Source organism: Protopterus annectens, chromosome 16.part0 (genome assembly GCF_019279795.1).
Source record: "Protopterus annectens isolate FY-2018-M chromosome 16.part0, PAN1.0, whole genome shotgun sequence".
Lineage (NCBI taxonomy): Eukaryota > Metazoa > Chordata > Ceratodontiformes > Protopteridae > Protopterus > Protopterus annectens.
In genome coordinates this window covers 802,263,346-802,288,451 of record NC_056750.1, presented here as the reverse complement: position 1 = coordinate 802,288,451, position 25,106 = coordinate 802,263,346, and the positions used below count along the sequence as shown (strand labels likewise).

General features: G+C 41.3%; 1 protein-coding gene across 1 annotated transcript in view; it reads right to left on the bottom strand.

Moving 5' to 3' along the window:
- LRSAM1 (leucine rich repeat and sterile alpha motif containing 1) overlaps positions 1–25,106 on the bottom strand; it is a gene marked incomplete in the record, with an annotated part of 1,381,442 nt that overhangs the window by 1,099,126 nt on the left and 257,210 nt on the right. Inside the window, 1 exon segment of the mRNA XM_044058294.1 lies at positions 9,659–9,703. Coding sequence (XP_043914229.1) covers positions 9,659–9,703 — 45 coding nt within the window.

Below are 25,106 nucleotides of genomic sequence, written 5' to 3'. Positions count from 1 at the left end.
GGATCTATCAACAAATTTAGTACTAGCTTTATATGCACATATAATCTAGATCATGCTTTCATTAGAGAGATTTTGAACAAAAACTGGGCTCTCATTACTGAGGATAGTCACTTGAACAGCTTGTTTGGTGATCAGTTAAAGATTACCTACAGACGCGGGCTCAATTTAAAATCACTACTTGAATATCATAAAAAAACGCCTTTACCTAGGAGTAAGGGCATAACTAAATGTGGTACCTGTCAACAATGTAAGCACATAAACACCACTTCCCAGTTTATAATTAATGGTAAAAATTACAAAGTCCAGGGTAAATACAACCGTGACTCTAGGGGTATTGTTTATGCAGCAATCTGCCAAAACTGCACCGCTTTTTACATAGGGAAGACAGAAAGGAAATTTAAACAGCGTATATACGAGCATCAATACGCTATAGCAAAAGGTGATAAGACAAATGCCCTGGCAAAACATACACTTCTGTTTCCCAACCACATTTTTAAATTTACTATTTTAAAACAAGTAATTCAGGATGAGAGGGGTGGGCCATGGCAGATAAAACTGGAAATTGAGGAGCTCTTATGGCAAATTAGGTGTGTTGCATATATTCCCCCAGGGCTAAACGAAAGCATTTCTATTAAATGCTTTCTTAAACTTTTAGCACTTAAGCGGTTGCTTTTAGCTAAAAGAAGTTGAAATAAACTAATGTAGTATATTCAAGAGGCTCTAATAAATTATTTATAGTTAACCATTCATTATAACCCTCTATGGTGATTTTATATGGTTATATTTATTCTTTATATATCTTGTTTATGTATATAGTACATGACACCTAGGGTTATTAAGTTGGCTGCATTGATTATTTTATTTTATTATGTCAACTAATTGATTAATTCTTTACTAATTAATTGGGATGTGTTAGTGTATAAATTGTTTAAACACGTGGCATTGATTATCTGAAGAAGGAAGAGCATTGCCTTTTCCGAAAGCGCTAATTTTTATTAAAACTGTTCGTACTGCTTATACTGCTCCTTGCTTTTTTTCGCCTGTTTGGATTTAAACGTTTTTTGAAATCTGCTTGTGCCATTAACAGCTATAACACCGATTGGGTGGACCAGTGTATCACATATGTGGCATCTCACTATGTTGAAATGTGTGAAGTGACCTACATCTCAGGTCCAGTGATCAGGTCCATACATCAGGGCTGATAGGCCCTTTCCTGTCCATTATTTAAGCTATTGGACATCACAGATGACATACACATCCTGTGTCTAAACAGCTGCCTGAAGGACTACAGACTGCGGGCAATCATCGACTCCAACTGTGATATTAGTATAATGCAGACAGTATCAACACATACCAAAAACTGCTGCCACAGCCATGACAACAACTGCAATGACAAGAAAACATGGGGGGATTTGTTACATCAGGAAAAGAAACACACAACCCAAGTATAATGTGAACATCACCCTATAACCAGACCAGCAGGTATGTGACCCATGTCCTGGAGTAGACGGTAAGTGGATCATCCACCAGCATGTGGTCACAGTGCTGACTACTCCCTTCTATGCAACACAAAGTACAGAGTATGTAAAGGACATCCATATCAGAGGCCATAATAACTCCATAGCTCCCAGCCTTCATCACAGCAATAAGTGAGTACAATGCACCCTTCTTCATGTACCTCCCTATATATCTTCCACTGATGTGTAACTGAAGTGTACCACCTTTGCCACAGTGAGCTGCCACACAGATTATTGGTGATACCTAGGTATTTTTTGTGTGGCATGATGGTGCAGAACACCCATCAAGTTGTTACACAAGATGCATGTGTGCTACCTGTTTTGACGATGTACACAGTACATACATAGGTGTTTGACAACATTAATGGCAGGGATAACATTTGTGACAGTGTGGATTGTGCCATATACTGTATATATGTCATGCAAACCAGTTAACGAGTCTGTATTGCTCATAATGCCACATACAGGTATAGCAGTATCCCTCCTAACACCTCTAGCAAATGTTACAGTGCCTGGGCAGTATGCATGATTACCGTCAGAGTGTGGACGTATCATAACAGTTGTACAAGTGTGTTTGTACAGAATCATCTCTGATCATTCTAAATCACATATGTTATGTCAGCAGCGTGTGATTCCTGCTGTTATTATTCTGATATTGTCCATGATTGTGGTTGCTTCTTTTAATGTTGTCCATGACCCTTTACCTGTGTCCCACTTGCTGGAGATCTCTGCTAAGATTACACTTGTATTCAGGCAAATCACTTTGCACAGCTTCACAATATATACCCTACCACAATTGTATGTCAGATCCCTGATAGACAACCTCTGAATTATTCATGTAAGGATGCTTATCTCACACAGACATCCTCCCCACTGTTATGTCACCTTGTATGACAGCCACAAAATACACATTTTCACTGTGCAGTCCCTACTATACCATACAGATAGCCTAATAAACAGCTATGAACCTATGACCCTAACAACCACAAGGGTCTTTTTATGCCTAGCCATGCATCCCAAATCTGTGACAAGTTCCGATACCCTTGATAAGTGTAAGCATGGACCTGGGAGATGAACCATTTACAGGTTACCTGTTTGCATCACAGACACAGGTGCCAGACCAGGGATGAATTTCTGGTTTCCTAACCAATTGTCCAAGTTGCACTAAAACTGGATTAGGGAGGAACTCTGCTTCACATGGATGGGGAGCCTGTACCATAGATAGGGTAGTCTCTGAGATACATACCGATCTCTCCAGCAGGTCCTATTTATATCACAGGCAAGATTTAAGTCTTTAGAACAGGTAATTCTGGTACTGTTTGTTTTGTGGATATGGAGGAAGTCCAGAGTGGGGCCTGACAATGCCCTGTATGCCAGGCATAGAGCTCCCCTCAAAAGTCTGTAGGAGACAGAATACAGGGATAGGGCCTTGAGGTGGTCTGCATAAGACATACTACTTATGCCCTGTATTCTTTTACTGAGGAACCTCTGTGGACGTTCCAGTTGTTGGATATGCCTCGTTAGGTACATACCAAAGGGGGCATTGTACTCAATGAAAGGTCTGATGAATGCTGAATACAGTGGAACAATGACTTCTTTAGACTTAGATGCCATACCTTTGTTTATAAGTTTTGTAACATAGAATGATTTCCTCACAACTGTGGACACGTGATGATCAAAGCCTAGATTACTATGTGTGTCCCCAATTCCCTGACTGCTGGATCAACTCTGAGGGGTGTGTTGTCAATATGATAGTTACCAGGGATGGACGACTTCCCAAAGGATACTATTATGCTTTTCTTGGCATTTAGTTTTAGTCCATGACTCTGACACCAGTTGTTTGTCTGTGTCAGCCCCTCCTGGAGAACATTTGTGTTAGTGTGAGATTCAGTGACAGCTCCTAATTTGCAATCATCTGCAAATTTAGTCAGGCAGAGACCACTGACATTGGCCTTAAATTCTGAGAAGAAAATGCCAAAAAGGAGTGGTCCAAGTACGGATACCTGAGGGACTCTATTTGTGACTGGCCTCTTTGTGGAGGTGGACTCCCCAATTCTAACTTCATGGGTCCTGTCTGTGAGCCAGTTGGCTATCCACTGTGTGACATATGGGTTTGTACCTAACCTCTTGAGTTTGTCAACAATGCCTGAGTGGGGTATTGTGTCAAATGCCTTGGCCAGGTGAAGGTAGGCAGTGTGATTGATTTTGCCCACATCCATTGCTTTGGTGAACTTCTCAAAGAAGTCCACCAGGTCGAGTAGGTATGATCTACCCTTGACAAAAACAAACTGCATTGGGTCCAGTGTCTGGAGGTTTACTATATCTCTATTGATCATCTCCATGATAATTCTTTCCATGGCTTTACATTTAAGACTAGTGATACTTGTGGGTTTGCAGTTTCCAGGGTCTGTAGATGGCCCACCTTTGTGCAGAGGGATGACTGTTGCCTTTCTCTATTCATGAGGCATGAAGCCTGTTTGGAGGCTACAGTTAAATAGTAATTTCAGAGGCCCTGATAGGTCAAGTTTCATGCTATTTAGAAGGTATCCTGGGATACTGTCTGGGCCCATTGATGCGGTGTTCTTGGTCTTAGAAAGAGCATTAAGGACCTGTTCCCTAGTGATAGTAGGGGGGGGGTTATATTTAATGATATTTCCTGAGGGAAGGTTGAGGGGGAGAAGGGAGTAAAGTTGGAGCTGAATTTATCAGCCAGGAGGTTTGCTATATCTTCTGGCTCAGTATAGGTGTGACTGGTGTAGCTGCTACAACCATCTTCCACGGACATGCTTTTATATGCTGTACGTTAGGTTATTTCACCTGTCCTTGTTCCCTGGGTTAATTCCTACAATTCATCTGTGTGCCCCTATTTAATACACACACTTCTCCTGAGTGTTTATTTTACATGGCAGTCCATGTACCCTTACAGATCATTTACACAGCTTCAGTACAGAATGTCAGGAATGGGATATCACAATAATTTGCACTGTACTGTACATTGCACTGTGTTTGGACCATATACATAATAATTATATCTCTCAACAGTCCAGATTTTCACAGAATGGCCAGATGTGTTCCTTAACAAATTTGTGGCTTTTTGCCTTATCACTGGGATGATCTAAGGACTGATGTGACTCAATATTACATACATTTGAGTTTCATACTTCAAATCCTTCAGAACATGCATCTCAACACAAACCCTGGTTATTCTAGCACATTTCTATAGGGCAAATATGTCCCTATTTCTGGGTCATTCTGCCCCCATTATGTTGGCCTTTGTGCAGACTGAAAGCTATCTGTGAAGCTGTGGTGATCATTGTGGCATTCCATGCAAAACCACAGACAGTCAGTGGTCTGATTTAAATAGGAATGCTATCAGTGTTCACTTACATGGCTTTGTGGCTGGCAACACTGCTGCCAGCCACGAAACCTTGCTTAAACACAGTGCATGGCATAAATATGCAAAGCGCACTGCTGCTTACCTCATACCACCACAAACACATGTAAACTCAGTGTAGGCTTTGCACAAAGCCTACATGGAGTTTATTGAATCACTGGGCCCATCTACACAATTGCTAATGTAGTGGTGAATCCTGACACAGTTCATTATGAAATGTGTGGTAGCAAAGACACTTAAGCATGGTATCTTGTTTAATGCATGCTGTAAAAAGTATATTGTCTAACTATGCTTTGAAATTTAGTAAATCTCATATCAAGAGCCTCAATCTGTTGTTGTACGGTTTCTCATTTTGTTTCCATGTGTACATTGGATTAGCTCTTCAAATATGAAAAAGGTAGAACATTTTTTTATAGTTTCAAATATATCTTGGTTTGCACATATGGTCAGACTGATCATCTCGACCCCCCATATATCTTTTTTCATTTCACTCATTATATTCTGAATAAAAGATAGTTGTTGACAATTTTGTACAGCTTTTGGGGTCCATGGTCACTAATCTGGGCTATCATATCCTTTAAAAGTTTTGAAATTGTTTTCATTTTCATTACTCCTAAGATACGATACCAAAGAGTTACCCATCTTAGCAGTGTTCAGACGTTTCCGCAGTAATCATCTTCACAGCTTACCATACAATAAAGTAAATGCAATATGAGGCAGGGCTTACGGCCTGTACAGAGTTTCTGAAATATTTTTTACGACTCCTACATGTGACAGCTTCTTCAACAGCAGTGCATATACTGTCACTTGATTGTTGATACATACATACATACATATATTCAAGCTTCTCCTGATATGCATATCAGCCACTTAAATTGTGTTACACTGTCCTGTATTGCTGGACTTTGTCAAAACATGATGTGATACAGCCAGGCTTTCAAGTCTAGATTCAGTTTGCAAATTTGTGCGTCGGGGTGTGACTGATGACACAGTTCTAGAAATACCCCATCCTAAAAGCCTTCCTGTGGTTCATATATAGAATGGTGCCTTCTCTGGGGCAGTGTATCAGTTCTGCATCCCATCTTATTGTACCTTTAAGTTCCAGGTCATCAGTTCTTGGTAAAAGTTATTGTTGTAAAGCTGCTACAAGTCCATGATTATAAGACTTTCGGGTTGAACTATGTCAGTCACAGATGCCCAACTAGCACATATATCAACACATTTTGTAACACTTCACATACCTTCTGCTGACCACATTTTTTGCTCAACTTGTGTAGTAAAAGTAGGACTGCCAACATGGTAGGGTCAAATAAAGTAATATAACAATTCCTCTATTTCAAGGTTCACCTGTTTAATCTCTACCAGTGAGGGACACTGTGTTGACAAATAAGGCTCTGTTAGCATCGTCCATTTTAGTACTATTGTCCTCCATGACAAACTTACAGGAGCAAAACAGCATACATCGCACAGATCACTGCATGTGGCCCTGCTTTCCGAGTATGGGTAACGTCGTCTGCTAATATCCTCATCTCTCTCATCTGTTAGCAGACATGCCCCAACACACATCAACATGTCAGATGAACAAATTTTGTGGAAGGGACTTCTGCTAAAAGTAGGGAAAACTAACTCAATGAGGGACTTTCGCTAAAAATAGTGTTGGGGGCAGGACTTCTGAACATCAAACTTTTGACATTTTGTATACACCCTTACTGTCACCTTACAAATCATCATCACTACTGTAACCACTGTAATATCATAAACTATCTTCCTTCCGGTACATATTTTAGATTTCCCAACACTTGTGTATTTTTTTAGCAAAACCCAATACAAATTTCCTTCCTGCAAAACCCAATACAAATTTCCTTCCTGCATTACAGAAGAGAAACTCAGGAAGACACAACACTTCTACTATAAAAGGAGTATCCCACAGTTGCAGCATTTGGGCTTTAACATGCAATATCAGAAATCCAAGTTCAGGAAAAGGTTTCAGCAAATACAGACCAACCAAGAAACGGTAGAAATGAGTGTTCTACTGACCTGCTTAAATGTCCTGGCGGGAGGGCCAGATGAGTGCAAAAATCTGCATGACTCCAGGTAGAGGACAAAAGTTTCTATGACAAGCTATGAGGAAAGTTAACAAAATGTCAGACATAATCACTCTCTCATCATGCCACTACATACCTCACACCTCTATGTAACTTCAGAAAAGAGGGTCTATCCAGATGATCACATGACAGAACAGATTCATCACTATTGTACAGTTTTAGACCTAGTCTGAACAGATCTCTGCTATAAGAATTCAGATCACTTCATAATGACTATGAATTAGGTGAGACTACTGAAACACTTGGTAAGAGCAAGTAAAAGTGGAGTTGCCATGATGGGCAGGACCTCAATGGCACAAGGATGCTGGTTGCAAAGAACTCAGGGAGCAAAGAGAAATATTTTCAGTTCCATTTTGCATTGTGAAAAGACATCAGACTTTCTCCTCAGAAGAATCAGAAACACTGGAAAAAACACTGGAAACATGAGCCACAAAGCATCATAGAAAATGAAGTCTACATTACATGGGATCATCCATTACCAACAGTTTAAAAGATAGATGCTAGAAAACCGGATATAGTGGTCCAGGAAAAGAAGATGGAAGTAGCATTGATCATTGAAACTGCCACACCCAGTGACTACAGTGCCCTGCGTACAGAGAGACACAAATCAGGATTTGCAAGCAGAAACAAAATCAACGTGGAAGAAAGCTATCCAGATAGTTCTAATAGTAGCAAGAGCAACGGGTCTTATAAAAGAGAGTCTACAATCATATTTAGATATGCTACCAATACATGTAACTCCATACAAATTGCAGGAGGAGTCATTACTGTGCACATCTGATGTGAAGAGCTGCTGACATCACAGAGTGAAACAATACTCATTTCATGAGCTTTGATCATGCTTTGACTTAGGAATGGGGTCTACTCCCATCATGGTATTAGAAACCAAAAGGATTTGGAGAAATTAAAAAATCAATCAGCATATTTAACTTTCTTCTCTCCAAACAGTTCAGCAAATTGCCTATTCAGAGTTTTCTGATTTTAATATCCTCTCAGTTGCTTGTTACACTTGTTTCTTTTTTTTCCATTACACACACACACCCTTTATGTACAACAGGTTGCATTGACATATTCTTTATAACTTACCATTTGTTACAAACTTTTGAGAACTAAGGTATTTATAATTCAATACGTCAGTGTCAGTGGTGCACTCACCTTTAGTGCAGAAGGCTGTGGGCTCTATTCCCACACCAGGTAACTTATTGATGACATATTGCACACTCCTGTGTGTGTGTTATCCTTCAGATGAGATGTTAAACCGAAATCCCAGACTGCTTGAGTTGGTAGTAGCTCAGGTGGATGTTAAAGATCCCATGGTACCTATTGAAAAGAGATGGGGAAGTTCCCCAATGACCTAGCCAAATTCCGCCTAGTACTATAAATACCAACTCATTTCTCTTGCAGTAAAAATACCACCTCAGGTCTCCCCTGAAAAGAGGCCACTAGGCTAGATGGAATAACCCAGTCAACAAATAATAAATAGATTAAATAAATACATGCTGTGCACTTCTGCAGCAATTCAAGATCAGTACAGTTCAAATTACATGAAGAATGACTACATCATCTGCACATTAGAGAGCTCGCATTTGTCTAACTAAGAGTTGATGGTAAGAGGTTTGTCTTTACCTCATTCTGATAATTAAACTTAGGAAGTTCCCCAATATCCTTACCAAATTTCCCCTAGTAGTATAAATACCACCTCGGGTCTCCCCTGAAAAGAGGCCACTAGCCTAGTGGGAATAACCCAGTCAACAAAGGACAGATAGACAGATCGCTAGAAAGATATACAGATAAAAATGTCTATGGCTAGATACCTGGAGCAAAAGCTCAACACACTGAGCACCCCAGCTATGAACCTTTCAACTCTCCATACACTGGTACGGCTTACTAAAGAAGAGGTTTGGTGTTACGATCAGCTGCATTTATACATTTTACTTATTTATTAGCCTAAGTGTATATCCTTTCAAAACTCAAACACACGCGTGTTAGTTTAAAAAATATTCACATTTGGAATACAACTGTTTACTTCAGTTCTGCAGTTGCAAACATTTTTGCAGCTTCCAAAATACATCATAAGTAAGTACTTAACACACAAAAAGGCTATATTGATGAAGCAAGGAATCCAGCACTGAATTCAGCTAACAGATTCCTTTGGTCTATTACTGTTTGGTTAAACAAACAGCAATGGTTGGACTGCTTAAACTGACTATGCTAACAGGTGCCTGCAACAGACTACAGTTCCACTTTACGGATTATAAGTGACAAACAGCATAAAAGTAATATAATTTTACTGTGCTGTCAAGCAGGTTACCTCATTAAGTTCTGATTTACACTAGAAGCCTTGAGAAAATATTTTACACAATTCAAAAACAGCTTCTAATTTACCATCACCTTTTATGCTCCAACTGGCCTGAAATTTGATGGAAAAGTAGACACTGATGCAGCTATATGGCCATACAAGCTAGAATGTAGCATAATAAGAATTGCAAATAGAGCACTGTAAGTAACCATCAGGATTTAGTAATGTGTGTGTGAAAGGGTATCACAATACATACATAAAGGTTACAGGAAAACCAAGATACACATTCCACAGACATCTACTCACTGCAAATTCAATGCTCCATTTTTTCTGCATTTCTTACCTTCTTCTGCAGGACTTTACATGTAGATATAACCCCAGATGGAATCTAGAGAAATACAGAGACAAAAAATAACACATTCTTGATCATCACTGGTAGACACAAAAGTCGTCAGACAGACACTTGTTCCAGGTGCAGACAAACAAACAAGTAGATGCAAAGTGTGCAACAACATCAGACTATAACCACTAATTATGAAAACGAGTTTGATGACCAATAACGAGAAAACAAGGGAAAATCCATGTCAATAACTAGTAAAAACATACGACAAGCATCTAGCAAGCACAAGAGCAGCTACACATGCAAAGGGTCAGTCGACAGAGAAATATACAGCAACGTGCACAGAAAATCAGTAAGCAGGAAATAGCCACAGAAGCAAATAGTGGATACCCAACCACATAAGCAAAAAGTCAACAAACAGGGAATCATTTAGCAAAATGAGCAGCCAGTGAACAGAGGAACCATCAAATGAGTAGTTAACACACAGAGAAACGGTCAATGATATTTGTGCAGCCTAGAAAGTAATGACCAGCTGTACTATAAGAACAACCAATAAATAAGAACCACCCAACCATAATATCAGGAAAAAGAATGAACAAATAAAATGAAATGTCATATAAAGAGAAAATGAATAAAAACACTCAAAATCTATATGCAAGTGCCCATTTAACAGAGAAACACCATCCCACGTTAGTAGCCATTCAACAGTGAATGCAAACCAAATCATCAATCAACAGAAACTAGGGGGTCACTCAGCTCTATAAAAAGTCAGCCAGTAAGTGCATGGAAACAACCTCCAAAGAAAAGCAAAACACAGCTGTATAAGCAGACAACCAGTACAACAGGAAAAGTCATATGGCAAAAAGGGAAACATTAGGCTAGACATTCAACCACCTGGCCTGATGAGAGGATGATCAATTAAAAAAGAAAGATCTGTCTATGCAATACAAGAAAAGAAACAACCATATGAATACAAACCCAGTCAGTGAAATGTGCTTCATAATTAAGCATTAATCTGACAAGCAGTCACTTCACCAAAAAAAAAACAGTATTATTAGTCGCATTCTCAAAAGTGAAAAAAATACATGCGCACGTACATATAAACATATCTATATCTCTCTCTGTCTATATATATATATATATATATATATATATATATATAAATATATATATATATACATATATAGATAAACATATAGACACGTGTGTGTATATGTATATTATATACATATATATATATATATATATATATATATATATATATGTGTGTGTATAGTTCTAAACATCGAATAGACAAATCTCGAATGGCTAGCCATCAATCCCAAGACAGTGGAAAACAAAACACTTACATTTTTTTTGCAGGGGGCAAGCCCCCCTGCACAGCACACCCACTGTTAATTATAAATAATCTGCACAACACACCCACTGCTAATTATAAATACAAACTCCAAGATCGCTCTACAGTGAGGAAAGGGTAATTTCCCTGATCCCCATTGGGTAAAATCTTGTATGAACTTAACACTGGCAGAAGCAATCAAATGAGTTTTGAACACTTATGTTGGAGTTAAACATGTTCAACATTATGAATGTTTGATTATATGGAGTGTTTCCAAATATATCTACAGAAGAGAAGAATATGGTTGACTAAGCAGAATGTTAAGAGGTGTGCAACATAGCACAATTCTGGTTGGTGAATGTCACTCGTCTAGTCAGGATAGAATAAATGAGACTTCATGGGTTCTGTTCAAGCAGCTTTATTTATGTACAAACATATCAGGATTGAGGCTTAATAACTTCATATTAGATAAACTTATAAACAAACTAGCTATTACACTCATAGATGCTCACTCTCTGGCTGCACTCACAAAATGGCACTGAACCCAACAGGTGCTGACTATTTCATAGGTTCATAGGTGTGTACTAGGCTAATGGCCCTGGAGCCTTTACAAGCCCAGCCCATAGAATTACCCTGGCATCATGCCACACAAACTTATTTCCCAGTGCCTCTGTCGAGTAGAGCCATTGGAGTGATCCCCAGGGTGAATTTCATATTGCCCATCCACTCAAGATTTCTCTTGAAGAGGGCCAGTGAGGAGCTCCGCTTGACATGTATGGGAAGTCTATTCCATAGCATGGGCATTCTGTGGGTTATAAACCTGTCCCTCCAGCTTGTTCTGTTTGTTGTAATGAGGTTGAGGTCTCTGGAGCGTGTAGTGTGGAGGGATTTCTTTAGATGTAGCATTTCTAACAGAGCTGGGTCAGACATGGCTTTGTAAGTCAAGCAGAGATTGCCTCCAAGTAGGTGATATGAGATGGAGAATAGTTGGGAGTTTTTTTTGTCTGTCCATACAGGACAAGTGTTTAAGGCCTAAGATCCTCTTTGTGAGGCATTTTTGCAGCCTCTCCAGTTGTTGCAGGTGTCTAGTGAGGTACATGCCAAATAGAGCATTGTACTCGATGATTGGCCTAATGAGGGAAGAGTAGAGGGAGACAATGACCTCTTTCTTCCTGGATGCAAAACCCTTAGTAATGAGATGTGCCACACAGAAGGGCTATCTGACCACAGTGGCAATGTGGTGGTCAAAAGAGAGGTTGCGGTCAACCTGTGTTCCCAGATCTCTTATGACGCCTTCTTGTTCAGTAGACAACCACGGATGTAGTAATTCATGGGAACCAGGTTTTTCTCAAAGGGGATGACGACATTTTTTGGCATTGAGCTTAAGGTCATGGTTCTGCACCAGTCATTGGTCTCAATGAGGCCTTTCTGTATGATGTCAACATCACTTGGGGAGTTAATTATGGCTTCCAACTTGCAATCATCTGCGAACTTTGTCAGCCAGAGTCCTTTCGTGTTGGCCTGGACTTCAGAGAAGTAGATACCAAACAGAAGAGGACCCAAGACTTAACCCTGTGGGACTCCACTCGTGACTGGTCAACAGTCTGACTTGGAGTCAGCTACTTTCACACTGTGGGTTCTATCTGTGAGCTAATTTGCAACCCACCTAGTGATACAAGGGGTTGATGCCTAGCTTAGTGAGTTTTTCTGATTCCTGGGTGGGGAATGGTATCAAAGGCCTTGGCCAGATCAAGGTTGGCTGTATGAACCACCTTGCCTTCATCCTTAGCAATGGTGATTGACTCAAAGAAGTCTTACAGGTAGAGCAGTCATGATCTACCCTTCACAAAACCAAACTGTGTGGGATCCAGAGTTTGGAGGTTCCCTATATCTTTGTTTATTAGGTCCACGATGATGGGTTCCCATAGCTTTGCATATCAGACTTGTCAGGCTATTGGGGTGATAGTTCCCAGGGTCTGTAGTCGCTCCTCCTTTGTGGAAAGGGATGATTGTAGCAGTGCACCACTCGGTAGGGAAAACGCCTGAGGTGAGGCTGTAATTGAACAGGGTACACAGGTGAGGTGCCAGTTCACTCCGTAGTTTATGTAGAACACAGCCAGGGATATTGCCACGTCCCATAGAAGCTGTATTCTTGGCCTTGAACAGTGCTGTTTTAACCTGTGCAGCAGTAATACTGGGTGCCTGGCAATCTACTGATATTGTGATTGGTCCTTTGGTGGGGGAGAGGGGTAAAGTTGGCACTGATGCTTGTATAGAGCTCAGCAAGCTCCTGCCTGGTTCCTTGCAGAGTTCTACAGCAGCAGAGAGACTTTGGAGTGATTAAGTATCATTTTTCTGCATTGTCTTGCTGCCTTTAGCTAATTCCACCTAAAACGCCGATTTTTTAGAGTTTCTGTGATTTAAAAAGCTTGTTTCAGCTACATATTGTACTTATTTTACTGCCTGCACTTTAACAAAGTTGTTTTTGTGTTTAAATTACCTGTTTAACTGTTGTAGGCTACACACTCATGTGATAACCATTTCTGTGCATTAAAAGTGTTTTTTTTAATTGTATCTGCTTTAGTTTCTGAAAAAAAACAAAAAAACAAAAAAAAAACTTGTTTTCTCGCCTTTCTAAGCTAGTATAGCCCAGTTTTCAGGTTAGTGCTGAATTCAGGGCTGTGTTACAAATTTCTGTGTTTGCCCATACCTTACTTGGATAGAAGGAAGTTTCTCTGTTCACTGTGAGAGAGGGAGCTTTGAGCAGCCTATCTGTCCCTGGAGTGGATTCAGCCCAGAAATTAGTAGTTTAATGGCCATTTTGGGCTAATTTCTCTCTCATTCATTTCCCTACTGTAAAACCCACATTGGCACGATTTTGCACGCCAGATAGCTAGGGTTTAACTATTCCCGGCTCCACAAAGTCTACTCTTCAATTTTTCCCTTGGAACTAGACAAACTTTCAACTTCAGTACTCAAACCATTCACTTCTCAGCCCGGCACTTGCTCAAAACTTATAGCAAGCACTAATAAACCTTAGCACTAGACCCCCCCCCCTATACTGTAGAGAAGGACAAGGCTCTCTATTCGACCTTACCAGCCAATCAGTAAAACAGCTCACTGTACCTATCCAGGCATGTCCAAAGGGCAGTTTTCAGGTGTACTCTCTGGTCCAACTGGTGAATCTGGGCATTTTGAGGCAATGTTACAACTGCCTCATGTACACAGACAACCTCTCCTCCTACCACCAAACACTAATACATGCGAGAGATGCAATTATACAGCCAAACTGGAGGCTAAGCTCTCTCAACCCAAGACTGGACCACACAGTCAAGAGGAGAAGGGAATTACTCGCATCACACCAACAGTCTCACACAGACCTATGAAACCAGCACCGGCAAAAAACACACAAATACACGAAAACATACTCTGAAGCTCTAAATAGAAATCTGCAAAAGCAACAGAGACCTCCAAAGCAGACATCCAAGCAGCCTCCACCCCCAACACAAACCATGAAACACATACCTCACAAAACCAGTGTGCCACGCAATCACAGCCCTTAAGGCAAAATAACATACCCAACACACTAGTAATAGGTGACTCTATAGTCAGGCACACTGACGTCCCACTCACTAGGCTGAACAAGGAAAAGGTTACTGTTAGCTGCCTGTCGGATGCCAGGATCTGCCACATAACACAAGCACTTGGATCACTCCACAACAAATACAACTACGACTCTATCATTGTCCATGTTGGTGTGAATGACCTGAGCCGTACCTCCCTGGACTACATGAAAAGAGACACGGAAGAGCTCTCTGATCACTTAGCTGGTATGACCCTGACCCGGAGTAGCATCCTGCCCTCACCAAGAATGATACCACAGTATAAAGAAAAAATGATCAATTTCAACAATTGGCTAAGCTACTGGTGTCACTCAAAGGGGATCCAGTGTCTGTCAGCCTGGGATGACACGCTTGACAAGCCATGCTGCTTCGCTAGAGACGGCTTGCACCTGTCACCCTTAGGCTTTCGAATACTGGCCAAGGCTCTTGCCACCCCCATAATGCCTTTTTTTAGGCAAGGCTCAAAAGACAAACCCACCACCGTAAATACCACAAGTAACAAAAAACTGAGGGTAATGCTATTCAATGCCAGAAGTCTAAACCTCAAAATGCATACACTCGAGGCACTCCTCAGTACGGAGAAAATCGATACATGTGCAGTATCAGAAACCTGGTTTAAGGCTCCAGAGAGCACTCCAGCACTACCAGGCTACAACTCATACCATACATTTCGGCCACAAAACCCATACCAAAATACAAAATGCGGGGGCGTATCTATATTCATCAAGGATACCCACACCTCCAGGTTAGTGGCACAGCACGATGCTTCAGAGATCATCCACATGCAACTAACAACGGGCAAAACTGCTATTCAAATTATAGCTTGCTACAGATCACCCACCATGTCCCAGGACCCCCATTCCGCATTCCTGGAAACACTGGGAAACATAAAGGTCCTACCAAACACCCTGATAACGGGTGATTTCAATTACCCAAACATTAACTGGGAGAACTGCTTAAGTACAAACTCCCTTGCCCAACATTTCCTAGAATTTATACACTCAAACGCCCTGGACCAACTGGTCAACACCCCTACCAGAGGTGACAACATATTGGACCTGGTCATCACCAACATGGGCAACCAGTGTTCCACACCGGAGGTTAACCCCTCATTGGTTAGATCTGACCATAAACTAATCACGCTGGATATCCACATTCCGCCCCTACCCCCGGTCAAAAAAACCACCATGAAAAACTTTTCAAAAGCAAACTTCACGTTACTTAAGACCAAGGTTGAAAGTTTCAAATCCCCCATGCTAAAGGATAATGCTGCCCAAGCTGCAAATTCCTTTACTAATGCACTCTATGGGCACCTACAAGAATGCATGGATCGTGCTATCCCAAGCAAAACCAAGACTCACTCCTCCAAGAAAAGGAAACCAGTCCGGTGGATACCTGCCATAAACAAGCTATACAATAGGAGGAGGAAACTAGTACAGAAAAGAGTAAAATCCCAAGATGGGAAGACATCCCTAATCAGTATCAGCAAGAAACTAAGATCCCTCATAAAATAATCCAAGGCTAGCTTCGAAAGAAAAGTTGCCAAGGAGTCCAAAGATAACCACAAGGCATTCTTTAGCTATGTCATGAATCTAAGTGGCAATTCCCAGATTTGCTCGGAGTTAGCGCAGAATGGCACAAAATACACTGAACCGACAGATATCGTCAACATCCTGGCAGACCGGTTCAGTTCAAACTTCACCCCCAAAAGGGCCCATAACCATACCAGAAGAATGTAATGCCCCTGAAATCACAGACACTTGGGTTAATTACAGCCCTCACCAAAGACAAAAACATAGCATTAAAGGAACCGGACGGTATCCTAGGCTGCGTCCTACACGAGCTCAAAGACAAACTAACCCCTCACCTAAACATACTGTTCAAACTCAGCCTCTCCACAGGCTACATGCCCATAGAATGGCGCACAGCAATGGTTATTCCGCGCCACAAAGGTGGAGCCACAACAGACCCCCGGGAACTATCGCCCTATAAGCCTGACTAGCTTGGTCTGCAAGGCTCTAGAGCACATCATCATGGATCTCATTAACAGACATTGGGAACCTCCAAACACTGGACACTACCCAGTTCGGCTTTGTTAAGGGCAGATCATGCCTCCTAAACCTGGTGGACTTCTTTGAGACAGTTACCAAGGCTATAGATGAGCTAAAACAATGAGTGAGAAGGTCACTAAAAAAACAATCAGTAAAAACAAAATGAAAACTCCAGCAAAGCTAGAACTTCCACTGAGTAACCTCCCACACCACTTGTATCAGACAACACCTGATGTTCATAAGGATCATTTGCATATATCCCATGTTCCTCTGATACAAGAGGTTTGGGAAATCACTCAGTGGAAGTTCTAGCTTTGCTGGAGAGTTTTCATTTTGTTTTTACTGACTGGTTTTTCAGTGACCTTCTCACTCATTGTTTTAATTTGTTGTTTGGGATATTTTTGCAGTGACCCTAACGATAACTGACATCAGCTGGGTATAACAGCCCTGTGTTTCTAATCCTAAGTCAAACACTCTGCTTGTTCTGTGCTGATGAGGTCATAAGGCCGAAATATGCATATCCACAGCTAGTGGGGTTTGGCTTTGTTGGCCTGAAATTGTCCAGTAACATGATAAAACAAGTCATGGGCATTCAGAATCGCCAATTAGCTGAAACACCTGATGTTCATAAGGATCATTTGCATATATCCCATGTGCCTCTGATACAGGAGGATTGGGAGGTCACTCAGTGGAAGTTCTAGCTTTGCTGGAGTTTTCATTTTGTTTTTACTGAAAGGCTATAGATGAGGGAAAGGTGGTCCACACAGCCTACCTAGACCTTGCAAAGGCCTTTGACACCATTCCCCATTCTGGTATTATAGAGAAGCTCACCAGCCTGAACATAAACCCCTACATCATGAGATGAGTTGCCAACTGGCTCATGGACAGAACCCCACATGGTAAGAGTTGCGGGAGCTATGTCAAACTCTAAACCGGTTAAAAGTGGCGTTCCCCAGGGCTCAGTCCTAGGACCCCTCCTGTTCGGCATATACTTCTCAGAGGTACAGGCAAGCACAGGAGGACTATGGCTGAACAAGTTCGCAGACGACTGCAAACTAGGGGCTATAACTGACTCTCCAGCTGACACAGACATCCTCCAAAAGGGTCTCACTGAGACAGACACCTGGTGTCAAAAACATGGCCTCAAGTTAAATGCCAAAAAGTGCAAAGTCATCCCCTTTGGAAAAAACAAAGTACCAACAAACTACCACATAGGTGGTAATACAGAAGACGAAATAAGGGCTCTGGGGACCCAAGTAGATAGTAATCTCTCCTTTGATAATCACATTGCCAAAGTGGTTAGAAAATCCTTCTATGTGGCCCACCTAATCACAAAAGGGTTTGCATCCACATCAAGAGGTCATCGTGCCCCTCTATGCATCACTCATCAGACCCATCATAGAGTACAATTCCCCATTTGGGATGTACCTTACAAGACAACTGCAACAGCTGGAAAGACCACAAAAGTACCTCACCAAGAAGATCACTGGCCTCAGATGCCCTATGCAGCTCAACTGAAGAAACTCCAGCTGTACTTGGTTGCATACCGCCTACTCAGAGGTGATCTCTGCCTGACATACAAGACCATGTCCAACCCAGAATTGATGGACATGCTCCACCTAAAGAAAACCATATCCCCTCAAGCCACAAGCTCTAGGGATCTAAACCTCACCACAACAATAAATAGGATGTGTTGAAGGGATAGATTCCTGTCCCAGAGACTTCCCATGCTCTGGAACAAGATTCCAATCTACATTAGGCAGAGATGCTCACTAACACTCAAGAGAAACCTTGACAAGTGGACGGGAAACAGAAAGTTTACCCCGGGGATAACTTCAGTGACTCTGCTGGACAGAGGCACAGGGAACTAATCTAAGGGGGCGGCGAAAGCCAACACATTCCAGCTAGGCTTATAAATGCCTTTGGGCGGATAGCCAAGTATCTACTTATGAACCTATGAATCTGTTGGCCAGTATATTGGCAATATCTGTTGGCTCTGTATAGGAGGTGCCATTGCGCAACATCTGGGTATTGCTGTGGAGATTCTTTACATAACTATAGAAGGTCTTGTGGGTGTCTTTACTATCTGTTGCAATTCTGTTTACATAGCTAGCTTTAGAGGATTTGATGAGGAATCTCAACTTTGTTGAGGCTGATAAAAGGAGTTTTCCCAGTCCTGGGACTTCACCTTACTTCTCATCAGTTTCCTCCTTCTGTTGGAGAGCTTGTTTATGGCAGGGCACCACCAGATTGGCTTTCTTTTTTTGGTGGACAGCATCTTGGTTCTATTGGATATGGCGAGATCCATGCATCTGTGTAGGGGCATTAGTGTATGATTCGGCAGTCATGCAGCTGTTCTCCAATTGCATGGGTGCCATGAAGTTAGTCACCTCTGTTTTTAAGAGCCCAAAGTTAGCTTTGGAGAGGTTTTTCATGGTGGTTACCTTTGCGGGAGCGGGGTATGGAAATTTCCAAGGTGATTAGTTTGTGGTCGGATCTAACCAGGGAGGATTTGACTATTGGTACAGAGCAACGGTCAACCATGTTAGTAGTGACCAGGTCAAGGATGTTGCTACCTCTAGTGGGGGTAAGAATGAGCTGGTCCAGGGCATGGGAATTAATGAATTCCAGGAAACATTGGGCAAGTGTATTGGTACAGGAGTAGTTTTTCCAGTTAATGGAGGAGTAGTTAAAGTCACCCAGTATGAGAGTGTTAGGTTGGACTCTAGCATTCTCCAGGCTGCTTTGGAATGTGGAGTGCAAGTCTTGTGTCATGGTTGGGGACCTATAGCAGGATACAAACTGCATGTCTGTCTTACCCAGTGTTAGCTGCACCTGAAGTATCGCTGATGCATCATGTTGGGCTACCAGTCTGGAGGTGTGCGTATCCTTTATGAATATGGAAACACCACCGCCTTTGGAACTTCGGTCCAAGTTCTGGAGCCGAAAGGTATGGAATGAGTTATAGCCTGGTAGTGCAGGGGTGCTATCTGCTGCCTTGAACCAGGTCTCTGTTACAGCACAAATGTCGATGTTCTCCATTTTAAGGAGTGCTTTGAGCTGGTGCATTTTGAGATTTAGACTTCTAGCGCTGAGCAGTATGACCCTCAGATTGCATTTGTTTCTAGCTGTTACAGTGGTAATTTGCCCTTTGGAACACCACCTAAAAAAGGCACTATAGGGGTCAAAAGAGCCTTGGCCAGTATGGGGAAACCCAGGGTGACAGACGCAGGCCATCTCTGGCAAAGCATCTAGGCCTGTCAATCATGTCATCCCAGGCAGACAGATACTGGATCACCTTAGAATGACACTAGAAACTTGGCCAATTGTTGAAATCAATCATTTTCTGCTTGTACTGTGGTATCATTCTGGGTGATGGTAGGAGGCTACTCAGGGCTAGGGTCATACCCGTCTGGGCTACATAATCCGAGAGCTCCTCCATGTCTCTTTACATGTAGTCCAAGGAGGTATGTCTCAGGTCATTCACACCCACATGTACAATGACAGAGTCATATTTGTACCGGTTGTTGAGGGACCTGAGTGTGTGAGTTATGTGGCGGATCCTGGCACCTGACAGGCAGCTGACTGTTACTTTCTCCTTATTCAACCTAGTGAGTGGGACACCAGTCTGCTTCATTATTGAGTCACCTATGACTAGTTTGTTGGGCATGCTGTTTTGCCTTGGGTGCTTTGGTTGAGTGGCACACTGTTTAGGAGAGTTAAGTGTCTCATGATTAGTGTTGTGTTGTGGTGGTCGAGTGCGTTTCTGCCTTGGAGGTCTCTGCTGTTTGTGTAGATTTTTATTGAGAGCCTCCACAAAGGTTATGTGAAGGCAGTGCTGGTGTGTGTTCTGGAGGACTATGTGTTCCATGTATTGTGGTGCAAGTGCAGACCTGCTCCTCCTGACCAGCTATTCCGGTCTTGGCTGCAGAGCGCATGGCTTCCAATTTGGACATATAAGTGCATCTCTCACAAGTCTGAGTGTTGGGAGGTAAGAGGAGAGGGTTGTCAGTGTACATGAGGCAGTTACTACATTGCCTCAGGATGCCCAAGCTCACCAGGCTAATAGGAGAAAGCACAGGGAACTGACCTTTAGACATGCCTGTTGGGGTGGTCTTTAATAATAAGTAGTGGAGCTGTTTCCTTGTAGAACGTTTAGTAGTGGCAGCACTGAAGCTTATATTTATATGAACGTTCAGTCTTTGGAATGCTTCTTAAAGACAGAGCACATGTATTCCATTCTACATCCTCCCTCTTTAAAGAAATAAGTCATACAATGTTGATGACATTAAGTGACATGTAATTAATACAAATAATTCTTTTTCATGCAATTATACAGAACTAAATACCTATACACAATTATGCCCAGATTGCAGTGTACTTCACACTAGGTCTGGAAATACTAGCAAATCGTGTGTTATATAAATTGGAATCAGGTCTGGCAACTGGCACTGTCTCTGCTGAATGTTCAGCTTTTAGGAACTTCATTAGGACTGGAAGTAGAAGTTAAGACATGTTTTCCAACAGGAATACTGTCTAGGTTGCTCTGAGGTCTAGAGTCTGTATCACATGAACAATGCGGCAATATCGATTCTGATACAGGAAGAATATGTCTGCGATTTCCCCTGTACTCCACACCCTCAGATTCTACAAAGTAGGATCTCGCCTCAGTACATATACCTGTTACTTGACCAATCCGGTCGGAACATTTCGCCATTTGTATCCTCACTGTCTCTCCTTCTCTCAATGCACAAAAAAATCTGCTCGATTTATCATTGCTGGACTTCTGGAAAGAAAGATTTTTGAAAATAGTTGAGCTCTAATTGTCCTGTTGTTCTTAGCTTTAGACCTCAACAAACTGGAACGGATAGGCAAAGTTGTTCTTGTTTGCCTAGATAGAAGTCTCCAAACAGGCGAGCTAAGTATATCGTTACAGAGTATGTTTCTGAGATTAATTCAAAAAGACATCGGTATTGTCACGCTCTGAACTTACAAATAATTGCTTTGCACTCTGCACCACACTTTCAGCTAGTCCACTTGACTGCGGATATTCTGGACTACTAGTGACATGTACAAAGTCCCATTCTTTTGCAAATTTCTGAAACAACTAACTAGTAAATTGAGTACTATTGTCAGAAATAACTGTGGACTACCATGAACTGAGAAATGACGTTTCAACTTAGTAATAATGCCAGTGGATGTTAGGTAGCAAATCAATCTCTCAATCTCAAAACAGTTTGAATAAGAGTCTACCAATACCAAGTAATGCTGATCGCTCCACTCAAATATGTCAGTGGCTACTGTTGACCAAGGTAGTTCAGGAACTTGACTTAGATGAAGTGGTTCTCTTTGCAAATGCGGTTTAGTACTATTGCATACTGGACAAGAAGAAATAACTTTATCAGTTTCTTTTGCTAGAGAAGGCCAAAATACTAGTCCTCTCCCCTTTCTTTTGGTAGATTCGGAACCTGGGAGACCACGATGCAAAATCTGGAAATATTCAGGGACAACAATTTTAGGACTTTGAAAATAATGCCATATTTCATCAACATCCCATCTCTGTAAGGAAAATAAGTTTGCACTTCAAGTGGCACACTAGATTGCTTTGACGGCCATCCAACATTAATGTAGTGATTGAGCTTTTGCAAAACTGGATCAGTCTTTGTATGATCTCTCACCTCATCAAGTCTTCTGGTAGAAAAACTATGCACTTCCATGACAAAGTTGAAATTCTCTGCATGAAGCTGTTCAGTGGTATTTCTGGGCGATCTGGATACAGTATCACCTAGATAAAGAAGTTTGCCTTTTGTATAGATAATTTTGTAGTTGTACTTTTGCAGTTTCAGCATCATTCTTTGTAAACTTGCAGGAGATGCATACATAGGCTTCTTTAAAATATAGTAACTAGAGGTTGGTGATCAGTTTCAATTTGAATAGCTCGACCATAAACACAATCATGAAACTTGGAACATGCACATACTATCTCCAAAAGTTCTCTCTCGATTTGAGCATATTGCATTTCAGTTTGGCTAAGAGTTCTGGATGCATAGGCTACTGGTCTGCCTTCTTGAAGAATGACTGCACCAAGACCAAATTTTGAAGCATCACAGGAAAGGGTTACTGGTTTATTTTTTATTTTATTTTACATTTGTTGACCGGGCTAGTCCAACTGGATATATGTCCATTTTCAGTAGAGGCCCGGGGAGAAAAGCTCCACTAAAGATAACAGCAACATCAGATAAAGTACATTTTTAAGACTAGAATAAAAAGTTATTTACATAGTAGCTTAGTAATAAAAATTTTTACAAGACAATTGTGACACATTTATAAGGTAGAGACAAGTACATACAGTAGAGAGCTTGCTAATCAAAAACAAGCTCTGTAGTAGTTTCTAAGAAAGGCTAAGTTAGTACCAACTTTAGTTAGCTGACAGACAATGCACTCAGAGGTTAATAGGAAGGTGGACAAAGCATAGCAGTAGTGAGATAAGCATACATTAAGTATGAAGGAAGGAGATGATTAATCTGGGTTGATGCACGGACATAACCAGTGATTTTTAAGGTATTCTTTGAGTTGCTTTTTGAAAAGTAGTGTAGAGGAAAGAGATGCGAGTTCCCTGGGAAGCAGGTTTCAAGTTTTGCCCACAGTGATGGAGAACAGAAAGTCCCCATCCTCATTGTTAGACTTATGTATAGATACTAGTAGTTTATTTGCTGAGTGTAGGGTTGAAAGATTTATGTAGGGGGTAATAAGGGTAGTGAGTATTGGAGTATTACTAGGATGATAGAGGATCTTGTGTGATAATAAGTTGGTAAAATAGAAGTTGATTATGGAGTTCTAGCCAACCAAGTTGTTTTAGATTGTGACAATGGTGGGTTCTGAATGGGGAGCTTGTGGCAAATCTGGCAATGTTATTATAGAAGGCTGCAAGTTTGTTGAGGTTGTTTTTAGAAAGATTGGTATAAATGGGTGAGGCGTAGAGGAGGGTAGAGATAAGACGGGTGTGGGCAATAGCAGTTCTAGCTGTTGGAGTAAGGAAGGGTTTAATCTTGTAAAGGGAGCCAAGCTGTCTGTTAACTGATTTTATTGTAGTACTGATGTGCATGTCAAAGGTAAGGTTATGATTTATTGTTACTCATAAGAGTTTGGTAGTTGGGTCGAGAGATATAACAGTGCAATTATTAGAGAACACTGTGAAGTCTATCTGTGAGGACTTTCTTGTAGGATTGAAGAGCAATAATTTTGATTTTTGGGGGTTCAGGAGAAGGCAGCGCTGTAGGAACCAGTTTTCCACAATGTTAAGTACATTTTCAGTGAGGGATTGGAGTTCAGATAATGAAGTAGCGGAGCATATTAATGTTGAATCATCTGCATATTGTATGCAGGTAGCTTGAGGAATTGTTAAATTAAGGTCATTAATAAAAACTGAGAATAGGAGGGGGCCCAAAATAGAGCCCTGAGGGACACCAAGGGTAACAGGAAGATGTGTGGACAGTTCATTATCCTAGGGCACAGCTTGTTGTCGGTTTTCTTGGTAGGAATTGAACCATTTTAGTGCGTGTGCATCAATATATATATATATATATATATATATATATATATATATATATATATATATATGGGTCTATGACATTTCGCCGAAAATCCATTTTGCCAAAAATTTCTGACATAGGGTTCAAATCGCCGAAAATAGTACTGACAGTGTAACTGCCCTTTTCCCGCACTGTTCTGCGATCTCAGAGTGAGAATGTTAAAGTGGGGGGGGGGGTGCAGCCCCCCCCACCTACTCAGGTTATAAACTACTTACTTCCCTTTTAATAGGGACTGCTCAATATACAACAATACTAGACAATATTAAACTGTACTGGGTGGGGGGCTGTGCCCCCCACACCCCCCTACTTTCATATTCTCACTCTGAGATCGCACTACAGTGGGGAAAAGGGCAGATACACTGTCAGTACTATTTTCGACGATTTGGACCCTATGTCAGAAATTTTTGGCGAAATGTATTTTCGGCAGACTGTCATTGATATATATGGATTCACTTTATAAGCTCGAAATTCTGAAATCTCAGATTTCAGAATCTCGAGCCCATAAGGTGGAAAATCCAAATACCCGAAACTACAAAACCGTGAAACCCTAAATCCCAAAACCACAAAACCGCAAAATTTTAATTCCCAACACATTCAAACACCAATAAAACACACATGCACATAACTAAACAAGCAAACACACCTACCTTTATTATATGCAGGGGGCCAAGTCCCCCTGCACCCCTCCACACCCCCCTGCTTAAATATTCTAACTCCAAGGTCGAACTACATACACAACACACACACGAAACACCATCACACAAACTACATTCCTCTCACACACACACATCACAGTAACAACACAAACTAATACACACTACTGCCCCTACCCAACATCCTTAAACATAA